General features: G+C 31.3%; 2 protein-coding genes across 2 annotated transcripts; one reads left to right on the forward strand and one right to left on the reverse strand.

Annotated features, from left to right (window-relative positions):
• Positions 1 to 227: 227 nt before the first annotated feature.
• LOC108342514 (protein SMALL AUXIN UP-REGULATED RNA 51) lies at positions 228 to 870 on the reverse strand. Its single transcript, XM_017580300.2, has one exon. It carries the CDS (start codon positions 797 to 799, stop codon positions 494 to 496), a length of 306 nt encoding a protein of 101 aa, XP_017435789.1. The 5' UTR covers positions 800 to 870; the 3' UTR covers positions 228 to 493.
• Positions 871 to 16,585: 15,715 nt separating this feature from the next.
• LOC108341978 (probable cytokinin riboside 5'-monophosphate phosphoribohydrolase LOGL10) lies at positions 16,586 to 19,237 on the forward strand. The gene is made up of 7 exons (XM_017579678.2): positions 16,586 to 17,198; positions 17,290 to 17,387; positions 17,472 to 17,502; positions 17,580 to 17,679; positions 18,146 to 18,216; positions 18,640 to 18,783; positions 18,907 to 19,237. Exons 1-7 carry the CDS (start codon positions 17,073 to 17,075, stop codon positions 19,000 to 19,002), a joined length of 666 nt encoding a protein of 221 aa, XP_017435167.1. The 5' UTR covers positions 16,586 to 17,072; the 3' UTR covers positions 19,003 to 19,237.
• The last annotated feature ends 1,761 nt before the right edge of the window (positions 19,238 to 20,998 follow it).

A 20,998-nucleotide genomic window follows, 5' to 3' on the forward strand; every position in this document is an offset into this window, starting at 1 on the left:
AAATATAAGATAGATGTGGCTTTAAAAAGAAAAGGGAAAAACATTTTCTTTTATTGACTGAAAATATAAAATGTTTTCCACTTACAGTAGTTCACAGGTATCGAGCATGTAAACAGAACATGGTGAGCGCAAAAAACATAGAGAGTGCATATTTAGTGGGAGATGTTGGAGGTGAAAGCAGTGAAACCGATAATGTTACAGAAGAGAAAGAAAGGAGAAACAGAAGAGAAGAGAGAGATATCTGTATTTATATATGTAGATAATAATATATGGATCCTCTTGATTAATTCTCCAACAGGGTACATTACTGGATGGTTCACCTCTGTGGGAAAAATTGGTGCTTTCTAGTACATTTACAATCTAAACTACGACATAATGACAACATTGTTTCATGGTCGAATTCAGTGAGGTTTGAGCCTCTCTAAAAAACAAACCTCAGTTATACACATAAAGGAAGAAAGAAAAGGAAAAATGGTGATAGGTGGTAAGATGTTCATCGGAGCATGGAGGTGAGAGACTCAAAAACGTGTTGTTGGCATGGAATGGTGAGACCCTTTTCGTGATCGAAGCCAAACTCTTCTTCAGCCTGGTGTAGAAGTGTTTGGAACTCAGGGCGACTAAGGAAGGAAATAGGGACTATATATCTGCTTCTGTTTTCTCCGACGTAGACAACAAAGTGACCCTTGGGGACGTCCAAGCGAAGGCCTTCGTCGTCTTTCCTACCTAAGCTGGAACACCTCTTGAGGATTTGCTTGATGAGTGCTGCTTGAGGGAGTTTAGTTGATTTTTTCAAAGCCATTGTGTTGTGGGTTTGGAGTGAAAAAGAGGTATAGGGACAGAATAAGGTTGAAGAGAAAAGTTGAAAGAGGTTGCTGTGAAAGGGAAAAGGGAACGTGGTGGTATTTATTGATAGGTTTGGGAAGAAAAGTAAGTGGTAGATTCACAAACAGACTCATGTGGGGTTGTGGGGACAATCAAATTAGCTTAGGACCGTCTGGGGGGTCCTATGGCTGCTTAAGGGAGCTAAGAACTTCCCCTTGTTGCCCTTTCCAAAGACACCCTGGCCCCTCTCTACACACTTATTATTTCAAATATACATATATTTCACACTGTCTTCTGTGTTTACTTTACCTAAAAATACCACCATCCATGTAACCATATCATGTTTAATGGTTTCATTGTAGTGATTCAAACTTTCATGATATAAAATTAGATTTTTTTTTATAATTTTCATAAGAGCTAAAAAAATGTGAAGTGGATTGTCCTATTTAACTATTGTCTTAAATATGCATTAGGGTCAAATGGAGTTATAAAAAATCTCATGTTGACGAGTGACATGACAAAAACAATACTACTATTAAAAGAAATTATTATTATGATATCTGCAATTCCCTCTTATAATAGAAAGAAGTATGCATGCAAATAAAAACTTTTATATGGAAACTATGAGTACTGAAGTAAAGTTATATAAATTTTTAAGATATTGAATGTTTGTATAGTTTAGATTTTATCTCTTGCCGACGTCTTTTTAATATATAAGGAAAGTTTATAAATTTGGAAATTACACTGCCTTGGTCATTCTTCATTTTTCACACATACTAATTACGTGAAATTTTCCATCGGTAATTTTACATTCAACATCCTTCATCTTTATCTGTTCTGCATAATTTTTATTAATTAAAAAACAAAACAATTTTTTCTATCAACGTATAGCTTCCTCAATTCATAACTCACAGTTCACTTAATTTATGTATTTTTTTCTAAATGACGTAAGATAGAAAATAGAAAGATATATTGAGTACGATTTTACTAAAAGTCGGAAAGAATAAATGTATTTTGTCGTTTATTTTTGCAGTTGTGGAAATAGGTAGAATAGTGAGAGGAAGAAGCATCCCCGTAGTTTCCCATGTTTACACGAAGTATTTAAGAAAATTTGCAAAAAAAATAAATAAAATGAAAAGGTGAATGATTTTACAAGACCCATTTCTTCAGTGCAGTAAATGGGCCGTGGTGAAATAATATCCGTACATTGCATGCTCTTTTGCCACCATTTTCAACGCCAGGGATGGAGAGTTGCAGGTTTTCTTCACCCATTTCTGATAGCTTTTTACAATTCTCTATTATGTCTAAATCTATTTTTCTGATTTATTTAAATAGAAAAGTCCGACCTGTGAGAGATTTATCATTAAAAATTATGAATTTAGAGAAGGAAAAGGTTTTCGGATTCTATTTTAAGATTTTTCATCTTTTTTATTTGTGAGTTGTGAAATAATATGTTAAATGTTTCGTGTGCATCTAGGGCGAAGGTACCTCATGGATACAAGATGTGAAGATATGAACAAGATCTCAAACCTATGTATAGAACATTATTAAATGATTTTTGAAGTATTTTTATTGTATTATTGACGTAAAACTTGTTTTGGTGGATCTAAACGTACTTTGGTAGGAGTACTAAGATCTAAACGCAAAATTCCTTATCAGCATATAAGCAGTTTTCATCTTTGAAAAAATTATCGTAAAAGTTAGGTTATGTTTGAGAGAAATATATATTATTGATATATAGTTAGAGTACTATTTATCCTTGTAAAAAAATTAACTACTCATTCAAGATCTAAGCAATATTAATGTGAAATATATTAAATACAATATGCTTTTGATGTTGAGTTGTTGAAGTTGGAAAAGATTGATTTTGTCGATAATGAAACCAAAACGACAATTTATGAAGAATAAAATTTGTCATGTGATCGTGGATTGAGGACACCTTCACATAATTTTGAGAGGAAGATTTGTTAAGTTTAAAAGCTATTTTGTTCTTTGAAATTTTTTAGTAATGATAATTATAACTCTTGATTGGTTTGATATAATAATAAAAGAAAGATTAGGTAGATTAAAAAGAAGGTGAGTTGTAAGAAATGGATTGTGTGGAGTAGAATTATCCGTAATTGAGAATGAAATGGAGCGTGGAAGAAGGATAAAGAATTATTGAGTTGATAGTACAAACACATGCAATGCAATGGAGCTTTGTTGGTGTTATGAGATGACAGTTGAATGCAGGATTTCACATGCTTGCATTAAACTTTCCTGCCACCACGGGGGAGAATTTTTCTTCAACTTCATGTCCTTTCTATTTCATCTTTTCTCTTTTCTATTATTATTATTTTATGATTAATAACAAAATTCTTTATATAGAAATCACCACCACTCTACCCTTTTCATAGCAACATCAATCTATTTATACATATGTCTATCTTCGTAGATGCTCACACTTTTGTCAATCCAAAAAGCAACCTAGTTCCCTTCACTTTCTTTTGCAACTTCAATACCCTCATACATACAAATCAAAATTCAAATCATATATTCGCGTACCATGCTTCTTGTACTTTATTTTCTATTACGTCCCAGGCATAAATATTCAACAACTCTAAAATAATCAATTTTTTTAGCATGTGCTATTTTTTAATATTTCATTAACATATATTTTTTGAAAAGAACAAAATATGATTAAATGATAATGTTAGGATAGAATTGATTTTGAAGATGTTAGACTTCATCCAATGAATTACCTCTAAGCTTGTGGATTGAAATTATTGTTTCGTTGTTTCATAACTTTTTTGAGTCTATCAAAAGTTCCTTTGTAAATATATATATCATTCGTTCACAACTATCTCTCCTATCAGAACTTTTTGTGTTTCCGACAAATAAAATTAACAATTATTTAATGTTAGGTTATGAATTGATTAATTTTTTTAATAAAATGGTATTGATATTATTTCGAATAGGTAGAAGTCGTAAAAACAGTTGTTCACCTCCACCCCTGTAAGAAGAGAATATGGATGACATATGTACATGACAACTAAATGTTTTGATGATACTTAATAGTTTATGGAACAATTTTTATTTTCTATTATTTATTTATGCTTTCATGTTTGGGTTTTAGGGAAATCGAATTATAATAAAACATTTATGACACTCTTACATGTAAACAAGTCACCATTTTTTTATCTCGTTTGGATATACTTTGATTCTACAATTGAAACATAATAATGTTCAAAATAAACAGTTTCAAAACCTTTTTCCCACGTCCTTTCATGGCCAAACATGAGTCGTGTCTATAAAAAGTTCGATATTAAAGTTAGCTGAGTCATCAGATTATATAATAAATGTTGTAATTAATAAAAACGTAATCAATATATCTTGTAGAATGTATAATTTATACCATATTTATGAACCCTTATTTGAATGAGTCTAGGTCATATGTGGCTTGATTATCTTCACCCGCTGAATTTGACCTTTATTGTAACTTAGTCATAATTTATTAACACCAATAACACGATTGACATGTTTCTTACTTGGTCAAAATATGTTTGGTCCGAACACATGTGGACTTAAATGAATGAGATGTACTCAAATATAAAAGGTATATGTAGTCATATGGCCAAGGTGTTCTAAGTCATGTAGAAGAGATTAAGTTGTTGAAAAAATGTGAGTGAGTTTTATTCCGTTGTTATATTCAAATGCGTATGAGATGTCTATAGCATTCTTTATTCTTCTTTTTTAATATTTCATTAACATATATTTAATTTAGAAAAAAAGAGAGTGTATATTTATTTAAAAATGGAAAAAGGTGAGAAAAATGAGAGTTGAAAAGGTTAGGATGATAAAAAGGAAAGTTGGAGTGATGATGGAGAAGACGATCACATGCAGAGAAAGAGAGGTGGTAAAGGGAGTGGTTGGGGTGTGGTCCTGTTTACAATGTACGCTGCGCAGCAAACGCATGCAGCAGAGAGAGGGCACTAGCAATGGAGAAGCAGGGGTCGCAATCAGCTATAAATTGGTCGAGAAAAATATTAAATGTGGAAGGACTTGTGCACTTGGCTCTTTCTGCAGAATAACTACTCTACTGTCACAATTCACACCCAATATATATATCACTACCTACGTGGCCATCTCTAACTATGTGCATGTGTATGTCTATGTCCATGCTTTTCTTTCACTCCATATATCATATGCCTCTCATCTCAACCAGTAGTACCTTCGTTGTACGTATCTCTCTGTATCTCTATTACCAGGCATCGCATGTGATCATACACCACTCTATTTCTACGTTTTATTTTTCAGGTGTGGAGCCATGTTTATGACATTTTCAATCGCTCACTAATAAAGTCATCGAAAGCATCCATTTTTCTTACTAATCTTATGATCATTTTTGTGGTCTCATACAACTTTTCTTTCGGACACGGAATCTCCTTCTACTAATTTTGAGGCAGGAAGACGTCCACGGCATTCCATCATTGGATGATGATGATGATGATGATAAGACGTTTACTTATCATTATTATTTCATTGGACGATGATAATATACATAATAATTACAAAATTTAAAGATATAAAAGCTGTAATGTAAGACTTGTTACGGTGGCATAATAAATGGTAAGTAAGGGTTGTTTGACTTGGGCTCTCGATTTCCGTATGCATGGAGATGGGTGGCTGGTAATAATAAATACAGTGGTGGAAAAGCTTGAAAGCGTATCCTTTCTGAAGGGTGAAGTTATGAAGAAGCCTTAAATGTGAAATGTGAAGGTTGGGCCGATGTGTTGGTAGTGATCAAAGGTTGAGTCTTGAAAAGAGGCTACCCATGTTCTGTGACTGAGATTGGTTGGTATTCGTTACGAACAACGAAAGTAGGAGATGGGATATGTTACCCCACCAGGCTCCAAGGAAACATATATATATATTTATAGGGAGTTAGTTTTTCTTTTTCACATTAACTGTGGTAACAACCTTCCCCTGGCAGGCTCTGTTAAGCACATGCAGACACGTTACTTTTGCACTCAAAGGTGAAGGGACATTACGAGGAGTATAAGGACATGAAATGGCAGTGGCAACAACCTTTCTCGAATTTACCAAACAGCATTCAAAGTCACGGTTAAAGTTTTCCCTAGTTTTGTACTGGAGCTGATGGTGCGTTTCTTTTGGTTATACCAGAAAGAGGTGGTAAACAGCAAGTTGGATTATGGAGCATTTCTGAATGGAAATAATGGAAATGGTATTTCTACATGTTGCTAAATTAAAAAAACATGGGTCCTAATACATGATCCACTAAAGATAGCCTTAACAGGTTTACCTATTAAGTGCTAGACAAGGATTAACGAAAAGCATCTGGGATAGAAAAAAATCAAACATCGAAATTGGAAAAGACAGAAGAAAAAACATGTAGGTCTACACCGACAATAGGCATCCATTTTCATCACTCAATACTCGAACAACCAATCTCCTTAATGTAGCTACTAGCTTGGTGGGTGGCTACCCTAATGCGCAGCCTAATATTCATTAATACTTATATGGTGAGATACGACGCAGTATCGCAAGCTTACACTGATGAAGACGCACAGACGTTAGGTATATATGCATGAGTTTATGTTGTTGCAGGGGAAAACAGAATTGACCCCATCACAGCTAAGCTTGGAATCACGAGCACCAAAGGACTTTACCATGTACCTCTAACATGCTCCAGCACATGTGCTGTATGACTTTAAAAGAAGAGAAGAGAAGTATATCATCAGCATCAAATTCGTTAGTTTGCAACAAAAGCTTCATCACTCTATAAGACCTATGCTTAGATGGGTCCAATTAAATTTGATTCAATGAAAGTCTTATCTACCCAATTCAAACGAAGGAATGGTTTTCAGAAATTGTAATTAGCGTGTGATTTCTCTAACCAGATTGAAAAGAATCATAATGAATATTTTGAAACACAGAAAGAAGGGAGGGGTTTTGAGAGAGACCTGCATGGAGAAGAGTAGACAAGAGTTACATATTGTGGAGCCCATAGAAAAGGATTGTTTAGCACGTGAAAGGTTGGATGTTATGTTCACACAACACAAGCTTCCTAGGAATCTTATTAAAAAGAAAATCAACAGTACGTGTGTGTAAGTAAAGGTTACCCAGTCTTCCCTGTTGAAAGAATTATTGTATGCCGTATACCTAGTACTCCACACTTCAATTGTTTTTTTTTGCTTTGCAACTTAGAAACTCAATGCTTGCTTTAGGACTCTAATTCTTTTTCATCCTTATGTTTACCAAAGTTTCATATGTATTTTTGTCGCACAAAGATTGTGTTTTTTGGGGTGTTTCTTTGGAACTCATGGGCCATCGTCTGTAAAAGCCCACTTACTATCTCCATAGCCATGGACTAAAATCAAGAAATCAGATCATTGTTTCACCTAAAATAAAAACGAAAATGAGGTAACGCATCTCAATTCCTAATATTAGGATATAAACAAAAATCTTATATACGATAAAATAAGAGATCAACATATATGTTTATTGATAAGAAGCATTTTGAAATAATACCAAAAACAAAGAATTTGATTAAAACAGACAATATTTTACCATCTACGTTTTTACTTCTTCCAAGTTTGTCTTTAATCGATGAGTATAGAAATTATGTTGAGGTGAATGTGTTTATGTTTTCCGTATATATTAAGGGAACAACAACTTGCATTGTTTCCCATTCAGCCAACATACTTTAACATCCGGAAAATAATTGATTATCCACACTCTTATCACAATGTTCTATTGCATTAAGATGTCATAAGTAAAAATGCCAAATTCTATACTTCCTTGTAGATCATCAATCAAGGGGAAAAAAAAGTAGACATTTATGTCATAACATAGACATGATATACATGTCAAATAATTATGCACAGTTTAATATTTAGTACATTATAAAACACTTTTATTTCATACAACCTATGCAAACACAAACTAAAAGTCTTAATTCATATATCTGTGTACTTTAAAAGACTAAGATTTGAATTACAATTAATATTAAAATCTATCTACGAATTTATTATTTGTGATAAAAAAAAATCGTGAGATTATTATATTAATATTCAGTTATAAATCTGTATTTTATTTTCTAAATACACCCATCGATTCTGAAGAGCAATTCGTTTCATTTGGTTCCTCTGCCTTTTTTCAGCCCTTTTTGTTAGCAAGTTGCTTGGGCTAGTATTACTATACATATGGGCTTCGATCTGGGATGTCCACGAATCAGAGCCCATTGACTAGAATTAAGAAATCAGTTCACTCGAATAAAAAATGAAAAGGAAAAATTGGATTACGAGACAAAATATAAATGTCATCTCAAATTTTCAATATATATAAGTATAAAGTCAAGAGGTAAAGAAACAGAAAGAAATTTTGAAAAATTAAAAATGAAAAAACAAGAATATTACATGCCGTAAATTTTCAACATAAATATAACGAAATTCACATGAATAATTTGCGTATATTTATTAATATTTATAATATAACTAATTATGTTTAAAATATTTTATACTATAACTACTTACATATAATCGACTACATATTAATATTTATGCATTTATTATAACAAAACTAATAAGTTAAAAATAAGTTTATCAATGATAAAGAAATGTATTTCTCTGTTCACTTATTTTCATTTTCTTTTTCTTAATCTAAATACTTTCCTTTTTATTCTTCCTTTTGTTTTTTTTCTTCATTTTCTATTTTCCATGTTTCAATCCAATCCAGATAAAAACCTTTTATTTTCCATCCTTCTATCCAAATCAAACAAACATTAGTATAGTTTATTGGATGTAACCTTGTTGTAGTTTCTCCGTAATTGATGGAACACCACAATTTAAGCAATCTTCGCGTTTCAAATGTATTAGAAGAAAAAAATTCCAAGCTCTTGAAATTCATTACGGACTCACGTTTAAGGATTTAGAAATACAAGAAAAAGTCAATATGTACTATTCTTATTTTGAAGTAACTATACCATTTTATTATTTTGTTTTCTGGGGAAAATATTAAATTGCACGGGGAAAAAAATTCGTTATATGTATTTTATTTCAAATCTATAAAATATTTTTGTTCTTTCTTACCATGACTATATCTAAGTGTGTTTGTTGTTGTTGAAGGTGAATTAATCATGTTAAAATTTATATATATATATATATATATATTTTAAGACAATCACATATAAAAAATAACATTTTTCATGAAAAATATACTCTGATATTATTTATTTTGAAATGTAGATAATAAATACGATAGAAATTAATTTCAAAATTCTATAATTTAATCATACACATTATTAAAATTTGTATTTCATCTTGTTTATTTTTTTACTTGATTAAACTTTTAAATAATGTCATTATCAAAATATTGGATAGATAGTGGGTAAAACAATATAATCAAAAACAAACTTTTGCAACTTTTGTTAAGATAAAGTCTAATTCATACTTTTGATACCAAATTAACTAGAGTTTAAATTTAACTCAATTGATTAACTTATATATATATATATATATATATATTACAAATTGATTTTACATTGGAGATTTCCATCAAATACAAGCATCTTCTCTCTTTGAGCTAGTCCATCATATGTGTCCTACCAACACAGCTCGTTTACCTTCTCAAATCTACTGTCAACATCATTTTTCATATGCCTTTATTTATTTAGAGATAATAGTGTGAGAAAATTTAGAGTAATTCGTCAACCAGTTCTAAGCTAACTATTCAGAGTTACATTCATGTCATATCATAACCTGTTGGTATAGTTAAAAATAATTGGCACCAGTAGCTTACTTATATGTTTGATGTATTACATAGTACTGAAGTGATAAGGTTATATAGAATAGATTAAGTTTCACCGACACATATATAGTGTTCCAAATGCAATGAGGTGAAGATATAAATTCATGGGAAGTAGTAGATGTGTGTGGTTCCAAGTTGCAATTAAGTTTGAAACGTGTACTGTGAGACAAGTGAACGCGTTTTTAAACAGTTGGTGACAGGGATTGGGAAGTGAAACTGAACAACAAATCTATATAAAATGATTGCAAAGCAATCAAACACACGAATGCATCGCAGTCAGAGGTCACAGGTTGTATGTGTCGGGCGTTGCCAGAGTGAGAGACCCCCTGTCTTCAAACTCAGATACCTTTTGTACGTATGTAGTACGAGTAACGGACCGCGCCGTATACGGTTCGTATACGTACGCAGTTCCTCTAACTTTTGTATTATTATCACTACATGCAGCAGCATGATACGTTACTGTTAGAGTGAAGGTTGCTGAAGAATCCTGGTAACTGTTTCTAGTCCTCTCAGCACTGTCTAAAGCTTAGAGCATTGTGTTGGACTTTGTTGAAAAAACAAAACTCAAATTAATGTTAATGGATAAGGTAGAAAGGAGTTATACTTTCATTTAATGATGTGTCATCGTACTAATTAATGACTTTGGAATCTTATATAATTCACATATTTAAATTCATTCAATATTGTATAATTAAGCGTCAAATTATTTTCAAACATTCTAAATTTTGGTCACTTTATTTAATTTGGAAAAAAATAATCCATTATTAACCAGTTTCCGACTATTGTTTATAATATTTACGAGTATAATCAAGAACATTACATGATATTTCATAAACTCAAATAATAAATGCCTGAAGTGACTATAACGGTTAATTTAAGGATCGGTTAAACTCACTCAATTAATGGATTACGTAATCCTGTAAATGCGATTATGCTAGATGAATCTATATATCGAAACCGAACTCACCGAGTGTATTAATAACATAGAAATATGTATGAAAATTTTGCTTTCTCTAGAGAGTTAAACGGAGAAAAAAATAGTTATAAATAGAGTTGAAATATTTTAAATAATAAATATAATCCTTAAAAAAAATTAATTTAGGATTGATTAAATACCTTTTTTAAACTATAATATTAAAGAAAGCGAAAGCATTTTAATTTATATATAAGTTCATTTTGAAAGGTTAACGTTGAAGAGATAACAACGAGACAAGGAGAGAGAAAGACGTTTGTAAAAAAAATCTGTATTTTATATAATTAACAACAGAAAAGTGTGACGGAGATAATTAACGAGTTATTATGTGTTTAAAATGGTTGTTTTGGAAAAAGAGTTTCTCAACGCTAAGCATGCCAAGTGTCTCTTTTCTAACCCACGTTGGTGCTTTGTTTTTCAACAATCAGTGAATTTCTTCTTCCATCCATAGCGGGAAACGACAAGACATGAAAAAGTCGTAAAAGATGTTAATTTATTTAATTTTTTAGAAAAAGAAGTTTCGTGGCCTTGGACAACCATGCCAGTAAGAGCTTAAAGTCTTGAATAACGAATAATCTTCATTAATGTGTTAAGAAAATAACACGAACTTGACTTTTCTGAAGGATCAAATTAGCACACGCAAATGCCTCCTCCTAAGACTATATAATAGTAATTAGATATTGTATTTAAGAAATCCACTTAAATATATAAATAAGGCGCAGTGAAAGGACCACCGAAATCGCGATTCTCATTTGTGAACGAACAACATTAAACAATTTAAGGTTCACACATTCACGTAGGATTAATTAACACCCACGAGTTGTAAAAGGAATGAATGAGTGTCTGTTGAATTCTGCCAAGCACAGATGTGCATGCCTTTTAGAGACAGCCACTCACATATTATATATTCAAGGACAGTTGCGTTTACAATAATTTTGGAGTAATTTATTTAAAAAAAAAAACAGATTTATATGAAAAAAAAATGTATAAAGAAAAGGGTAGTGTGGTTTACATTTTGCAGGAAGACGTAAGACAAGAAGATAGGATGTTTGAATTGAGGTGTAGAAGATTCATTCCTATTTTGTGTTTGGAAGCACTTGATGCCTTTCCTTGTTTTAGAAAAGGAAAAGGAAAAATAATATTTTATGATGTGATTCATTAGAAAGAAAAGAGACAAAGTAAAAGAGAAGAAGAGATGGAAGAGAAAGGAAGAGCGTGGCATTGGGATTCCAAAGGGACAACATTTGGAAGGCACAAGATATGTCCCACGCGGCGTTATCATATTGCAAACCAGCTCCTATGGGGTACCTACTTATTACCATAATCTTCAATATTATCATAAATAAATAAATAAAATTGGATTATGACATCAATTTATATGTATACCATCACATCACATCATTTAACTGCCGCCACTTAACTCATGCCTTGCAATTTGGGGACTAAAATCTTATCTCCATTTTATCGCTCCTTTCGCGCCTATTTTTAATTATCACTTCCAGGATTTACTCTAATTAAGTACGTATTAAATTTCTGAGGTCGAATAAGTTTTAAAAATAGTCAATTACATAAAAATATATATTTTTTATCTAATTTGTTTGATGTGATAAAGATTCTCTTTTAGACTCTCTTCGTATTTAAATTTTAAAGTTATGAATTTTAGTAAGTTAAAAAAGTTAATATTTTTTAAAATATAAAAATCAATATATTTTGAAATTAATTAAAAACTATCTTCTATTTAATTGTATTAAAATAAAAAAAATTAAAAAGTAAACACTTCAACTGATGAAGCGGCAGAAACACTCAACTGATGATATATCTACTTAGGTAGATATTGTATAATGTATCTTATTCTTAAATATTAAACTTTAATTATATACCATAATTTTGTTTGTATAGCCTAGTGGTATTTTTTTTTTAATTTTTAGTTACATAAAAAAATATGCTGACTCGCAGGTCTAAAATTAGATGAAACCAGATAATAAAATTATATTTCTTTTTAAAAATATAGGTAATTTCCAGCCATAACATCAAACTGAATAAATTGAATAGCGTATTTAGACAACCTAGTAGTTACAGTGCATAAACCACCGCTAACAATCTATTAATTGATTCGTACCTTATTAATTAATTACTTTCCATGCTTCATGCAAATTAACAAACATTTTATTAAACTCTCCATTGTTATTTATAAAAACAAAACAAAATACTGTATTATACTTTACTAATTCTTTAACCTTCTTAAAATGTTTAGTTAATATAGTAAAACAAGCAGTAAAAGAAAATCATCTTATTATTGTAAAAAGTAAGAACAAACAATGGTTTAACTAAAAAAACAGACATTAAAAAACGTTAAAATCTTTTAGCATAAAGTATTAAATAAAGTAAAAATAGTTAAAACCATATTTATATTTAAATAAAAAAAACTGTTTTATCATTGGTATAAAGAAAAACAGTAAAGAAATAGAGAATAAAACATCTCATTTTAAATAATTTGAGTTCATCTTATATGATGTTTTCCTTCATGGTAAATTTATTATAATCAAGTATTTACTCTTAATTGGAAATGATAACGGGTTATCCATAACCCAATTCACAGGTAAAAATCTGACTTATAACTTACTTGTTGTTTGTAGGGATATTTTTTTAAAAATATCTACAAATATTTTAAAATTTATAATATTCGCGTATATCTGAAAAAAAAATTATATATTTTTTAAAAAAAGTTTAAATAAAATTACAAAATATATATAATATAATATAAATTAATTTAAATATAAATTTAATTAAATTTAATTAAATTTAACTTAATAAAATATAATTTAATTTTAATTAAAAAATATATAAATTAATATTTTATTATTTTTACGTTACGGGTTAGGTAACATATTACCATACCTAATCCGCTTAAAAACGGATATTAAAATACTCAATAACCATGCTGTGAATTTTTTTTTCATGTATAATTTTAAGAAAAATCTCATTTATTTAATTATATAAACTAATATTTAATCTGATCCTCGCCTTTTTATACAGATAGAGAGAGAAACATGAATGTATTATACTAAATATTTTAGTTTTGCTTTTTGTTGCTTTTTTATTCAACAAGTTTATATGAAACTATTTTGTCTTTTCGTATAAATTAACCATGTGAATTATTACCTTAAAATAACAAAACTCGTAAATAATAATAATATGGGGCCACCGACCTCTTTTCTTATTCTACATCACAGGTCGAAAAAACTAAATATCTATCTACTTGAGTCATGTATGAAAATTGACTCTTGTGGAAAAGTCCTTTCAAATTATTATATTTTTGGAACTCTTAAATTGCAAACTCTCTTAGGAAAGAAAAAATAAATAAATTTTCAAAATATAAGTACTCACTCCTATATTTTGAATTTAAACATAACCTTTGGAGAGAGGGAAAAAAAAGGAGGAATCAAGCTTTTGAGTCTAAAATAAACAATTTTGTAAAACTCTTACTAAAAAATATAAGAAAGTTTTTTTTCTTTTTCTTAAAACATTGAGCTAGTGTTACATCACTTCTTCTACCACCAATTTAATAGCATGTTTTAATATGTCTATTTTGACTAGTGAGCTATTTTTAGAGATAATAGTATTATTTCAATTCAAGAAGTTTCAGATACTACTATTTATTTAATTTATTTTTTTCTGGATTTTCTTGTTTCACATCATTATGTTTAATTTTTTTTATAATTATTATTATAACGTAAAGATCTTACATGACTAATTTGTCAATAATATTTTATTTAATTGTTGGATGAAATATACATTTTCAAAACTATATATATATATATATATATATAAAGGTCTTATTCTTATACCATGTTAACATACTTTAATAGAAAAGTCTTACAAAACTTAGATCTTAATTTTATGACCAAATTATGATCCTGCAATAAATATACTTTACCAATCTTTGTTCTAGTACATTCATTTCTTAAGAATATTGATTGTAAATGATTTATTCAAAGCACTATGTTTTTAATTATAATAATCTCGTGATAAAATTAAGACTGTATTTTCAAAACAAAGTTGACATTGCTCACCGCCCTAAAAGAAAATAATTTAAAAAAAAAAAGTGCGTTAAATAGGCATGAATATTCTTCAGGTCATATTTGGTTTGTTGCACTGGAAATTCTTTAGTTTGAACAAGAAAAAACATAAGTTATTCTTTATTCATGTTTGGCGTTAGAAATTTCAACGAATGTTTTGTCTAATGTGAATGTGAAATCGCGGGTTTATTTTATTTCCGAGGGAGAATATTTGGAAAAGGGTTAAAAATAACTCAGAAAGTAATGTGACATTTTTGGCGTAAATTGAAAAACCAAGATTCCGTCATCCAACTCTAAATATGAAAGCAGTTTTAAGAAAGTGGAAATGGAAAAGAACGCAACAATAGTTGAAGTTTTGTATTCTCATTTTCCTATCATAAACTTTATTCTCATTCTATCCACATAGATATGTGTAAAGTGAGTAGGCTGTGACCAAAAAGGAAAAAATAGAAAAAGAAAAATAAAAAATGTAAAAGTGAATGGAATATTAGTAAAACATTCTTTGCTCCTTAAGTTGGAAAATGACAGGTTCATAAATAGGTTGAATTAGCAACGTATCCAATTTGAGCAGTGAGAGTGCTTGACAAAGACGATACATGCCACTGTACCTGTTCTTCAAACTTCAAACTTCAAACTTCAAAGTACTACCACCTTTTCTTTCCATCATCCACTAAATTAAGTACAACATCATCATTAATGATATTGGATACCCAGATTGCAAAATTATCATTAAAAATGTTTTAATTATTTAGTGGAAGAGATTCTATTTAATTCAGTAGATATAAGACCATGTGAATTTGATTTATTGTTTTTAATTTTGTTAGGAAATGTCCCTTTTATGCATTATTACAATGGTGATTGATAGGCAATCGGGCAGGCCCAGTAGGCTTGGTCCTCTATTACATGCAACAACCACTACAGCTGTTATTATCATTCTTTCAAAAATTAAAAATTAAAATAAAACTTATGATTATCGGATATCTTTTCAGTAGGTCCATAAAAATAAATTTCCACTGATCCACAAACAATTCAAGACAACACTACAGTTATAACAACGTAAGAGTGACGTTAAATGTTTTGTTAATGTGTGCATGCTTTATGAAAAGAGGATACTTTACAAATATTCAGAACTTATTTTTTTTTTCACATAAATATTAATGTTTTATTCGGTTAGGAAAGAAATATGTTTTTGATCGAGAGTAAGAAATAACGTGTCCTCTAGAAAAATGATTGGAAGAGTTAAATTATATTCCAGATATTTATGCCTTCCTCTGGGTTTTGTTTCCATACCAAGCAATTCACGAATCACGGGCCGGGCAGACAACATCCGAGACTTCACGTGACATTCACGTGTGCTTATATAACTCCCAAGTACCGGGACTCCTATATTTATACTTTTAACATCATCAAGCATTTGAAACTTTTAAACAATTCACAATGTGCTCCACCCGAAAATGAAAAATAAAACACATAAAAATTAATTAACCTCGTTTTTTTAATACTCTGTGTCTCCAAAATTAAAGTAAAAGTTAGGTCAATTTATATTTTCCTTGGTTAATTATTTTTATATGGACACGTTTGTTTGAGTGTAAGGTATTTAGTTTTTATATTTGAAATGGTCGTGATGATCCTCCGTTTACTTTTTTAAGGAAAATGGTGGAGAAGGACAATTATTTTGGGCCACTGAACTGCACAGCGGTTTGATATAGTACGAATATATGAGAACCGCAAAGAAACTCCAATAGCTTGATATCATGAGGTTTTTTCTAGGTACATAACGAAAAAAAAAACACATTACAGCCTTAACATGATTTCTGTTCACAAACCAACTGCTAACTGGGATTTCTTTTTGTTTGCATCAAAGATATTATAACATTTAATTAAGAATATTAATATGAGAAAAGTGTCGTACGTGTGACGTACCGACATTGTACATTTGTTTAAGGGTGTTAAAATGTTTTAGGAAATTAGAAAGGAATTATGAAATTTGATATATAACTGTAGAAGAAATGTATAATGGACGGAATTTGGAAAAGGAATATACGGAGAACTAGAAAAGGAAAAAGGATAGAGGAGTGAGTGTCAATCAGATTCAAGGAAGAATATGTCTGGAGACGAGATGAGAGATGAGAGATGAGATGATGTGAGATGTGATGGAGAAATTGATATGATATGGTGAATATTATCATGTCATGTGTGGGTAGCATGGCACTCTCATTCTCATATTTATTTATGAGACAGAGTGACTATAAAGAGAAGCAATGACACCAATTCTCATTCCCCCTCACTTTTGGCTTCTCAGTGATTGCTGACTCCTTTTTTTTCTTTACTTTCCTTTTTCTGCCAAATATTATTATTCTCTGTTCTCCTTCACTTCACTTGCTCTATTCATGGAAGCCCAACCGCAACAATCACCCTGCAAGTCTAGGTTCAGACGCATCTGTGTTTACTGCGGTAGCAGCCCTGGCAAAAGCCCCAGCTACCAGCTCGCTGCTGTTCAACTCGGAAAACAACTGGCAAGTATATCTTAATCACAAACCCAAACACAACCTTAATTTTTACAAGAAACACAAAAATATTCAGACTTTTGTTCTGAATGTTGTGTAGGTGGAGAGGAAGATTGACTTGGTGTATGGAGGAGGAAGCATAGGCTTGATGGGTCTAATCTCACAAGTTGTATACGATGGTGGACGCCACGTGTTAGGGTAACTCACCGCTCCCTTCTTCTTCTTCTGTCTCTTTCTTCCTCTATTTTTTTAATATGCTAATCAATCTTCTCGCTGCTACAGGGTCATTCCAAACACGCTTAATGCAAGAGAGGTACACTATACTATCTAATAAAACTTGCATATTTTTCTTTTCTCAATTCCTTCAAAAACTAATAATAATGTCTTCAGATCACCGGCGAGAGTGTTGGAGAAGTCAGAGCTGTATCGGGCATGCACCAACGCAAAGCAGAGATGGCCCGACAGGCCGATGCATTCATTGCACTGCCAGGTTTATCTTCTTCTCCTTCTTCTTCTTTCTCCATCATATTCATATTCTCCTCTTTCTCTTTTTTTTTTTCAAAATTCTCTTCTCCATATATACCTATATATATTATTATTATTGTTCTTATTATTGCTTTTCAAACCGTAACATTCTTAACCTCAAATTATTTCACCCCTTGCAATGATTTTTATTCCCATCTATGTTTTATTTTATATTAATTAAAGCAATTTTTTTAATGTTTGTTTGTGAAAAAGAAGGGTTTGTATATGTATAAATAATAAATACGCCCATCTTAATTTCTCATCCTTCGCCGTTGACATTCTTTGCGAAATCGAAATCGGTTTCCAAGATAACTGTTTCTGTAACTGTCAACCGTATGGGTTGTATAATCTCAATGGTTGTGGCGGTGATTCCTATGAAATTCCTGGTATTGGCAGTAATAATAATTCCTTGCAAATTTATATTCCGACAGGTGGATATGGCACCCTTGAAGAACTACTGGAAATCATCACCTGGGCTCAGTTAGGTATCCACGATAAACCGGTAAGATTTCCGAAATTAACCAAAAAAAAAGTTCTTTTTTTTAAGTCTTTTATCTAAGAAAACAGAATTAAAACGTTTTTTTTTTAGTTTGTACAAATAAGCCTTTTTTTCTTCTCGTGATAGAGTGGAGAATTTTATTTTTTTTGGCTGCTCACGTCACTTAATACATCAGGAAATTTATTTAGCGAAATGAAGCGCGTATTAACTAGTAATAAAAGGCATTATTTGGGGAAGTCAAAGAAAAAGACAGAATGATGGTGTTTACTGTTCAAACAAGAGAAGTAGTTAATTGATGATTATTTTTGGAAGGTGAAACAATGTTAAAAGAGAAAAAATAAATAAATAAAAATAAAGATTGATTAAGTAATAGATTAATTTAATAATGAAAAGGGAAGAAAAGTGATGGGAGTGAATTGGTTACAGGTGGGGTTGTTGAACGTGGATGGGTACTACAACTCGCTGCTGGCATTCATGGACAAAGCTGTGGACGAAGGTTTCGTAACACCTGCTGCCCGTCACATTATTGTTTCTGCCCAAACTGCCCAAGACCTCATGTGCAAACTTGAGGTACATGATAATATTTATTTAATAATTTTGATGTTATGTAGAGTATATGATATATGCACAGGTGGGAGAACGTGGTGGGTTGAATCCGATTTATCTGAACCGTTGATTTTCCACTTGGAACAGGAATATGTCCCCGAGCACTGTGGCGTGGCCCCCAAGCTAAGTTGGGAGATGGAGCAACAGTTAGTTAACACTGCAAAGTCAGATATTTCCCGTTGACTGAAAAATAGAACAACGACAACAACACTAAGGAGGAGCCTAGGTTGATCTTAAATTTAGTGTATAAGTATAACCTCAGCAGCTAAAATGTTCCACAGAATAGGTTTTTAGTTCACCTGTGGATTTGTAATTCCAGATTTTCACTCTGCAATTTTCTCTGTTGATTGTTTGGCTTTAACGCCTCAGACCACTATGTATTTTCATTTCTTAGCTACCAACTAATTGTGCATTAGAATTTGACTTCGATGCTCCAAGAAGAACATATATGAATACAGATATATAATGCATATCGTGTCGGTGATTGATTTGTAATGCTGTGAGTTTCGTATATAAATATAATTAAGCAGTTTTTTAATACAGGTCTTAAGAGAAAGATTGTGGTGGATGGAGAACAATGATGACACGTTGAAATTAGAGGGAAGAAGAAGTGAGAAAAATAAAAAATAAAAAATAAAAAAATGGTTGGAATGTTGACGTGAATCACATGATGAGGTTCCATTCCATGATGTGATGAGGGTTATTTTTGATGTGTGGGTTCGGCGACGGGACCCTATTCTTTTTTTTTTCTCGTTTTTGAGAAAAAAAAGACACACTTTCTGAGTCTTATTCTAACCAACCCTATGGTCCCTCTGGGATGGACCCACCCATTTGATGAATGAATGAAGTAGAGTTAGGATGAGAAGAGAAATAATAATGTAAATGAAATTTATATTACTAATAGTTATCACTTCCTACCATCTCAAAAGGAAGATCCTATTATTAGCTATAAGAGGAATGGGAAATAGGCAGCAGTATATTCAAGGGGGAGCAACGGTGGGTCCTTCCCCTTACCCTAAATATCTTTATACTCTTTTCTTTTCTTTTTTAAATATTTATATATGTACACACGGATCCCCTATAACCATATTTATTATATTAACGAGTTTATTGTTTTGTATTTGTTATTTTAAAAATCATGCTAACCACTGATGTGCATAAAAAATTAGTTTCTATTTTTTCTTTTTTCATATTATCAATTTTGAATGTTTGGGACAAAAGCCAGTCCCATCGAGATCACTGTAGTGAAAGAAATAACTACAAACGATGGTTAATTCATGATGCTGGCTTACATCATTATATTTGTCAACACAGTATGTGGAACATTTTGGAGACTTCGGCTTCATAATTGAAGCAGCCATTTTGGAGCATAGATGAAGTTATTGTCGATGAATCTTGAATAATTGAAGAGGTGAAAGGAAACCTATTCTTGGCCGTACTCAATCGACAACTTACGACGTGCCCCGTGTACAAAACAGAAGGGAAGGATAAAATCTTTTTTTTTTTTTTAAAGAAAGTTAAAATCAAAGAAAAATGTCTTGAAATTATTACGTGTTTACATCAAAGAAACTTGAAAGATTTACGTAAGTTTTGGTGATGAAGAAGCAGTTGGTGTTTATTGATTGGATGATGTTGTCGGTGGCATAATGTGATATCTCCGAACCTATGTGTCTCTGTTGTTGTGGACGGAGTTCTTCACAGGTGTTATAAGGTGTGGGATGAACCTACGAAGTCGTTAATATTAAATTGCTTAGTGAAAAAATCGACCATTTTTGAAACACTAAAAATGATAGGATAGTGTGCAATAATTAATGAGGGGCAAGGAACCAGAAGGAATGCATGAGCACGTGAAGGTGGCATTTGGGTACTGTACTAGAATGAATGGGAACTCCTCACGTTGCGATTTCTTTCATTATTGGAGAAAAGGAAGGGGATGAGTATGGAAAGAAAATAAAAAAACCCTTTTGGCCTACCTTTCCATTACTTTTTCTTTTCCCATTTTTTTTTCTCCCTTTTCAGCATTGGATAAGCATCATCTTCCTTCATAAAATTTACAGTGACGGTGCGAATCACGTCTTCGTAGTCTTTATTTGCGTGCATTCGTCTTTCCTCTTCCCTTTTTATTTTATGCCGGTCAAAAAGATTAAAGAGCAAACCAAAAGAAAGTGATTATAACGTT

Source organism: Vigna angularis, chromosome 4, assembly GCF_016808095.1.
Source record: "Vigna angularis cultivar LongXiaoDou No.4 chromosome 4, ASM1680809v1, whole genome shotgun sequence".
Classification (NCBI taxonomy): Eukaryota; Viridiplantae; Streptophyta; class Magnoliopsida; order Fabales; family Fabaceae; genus Vigna; species Vigna angularis.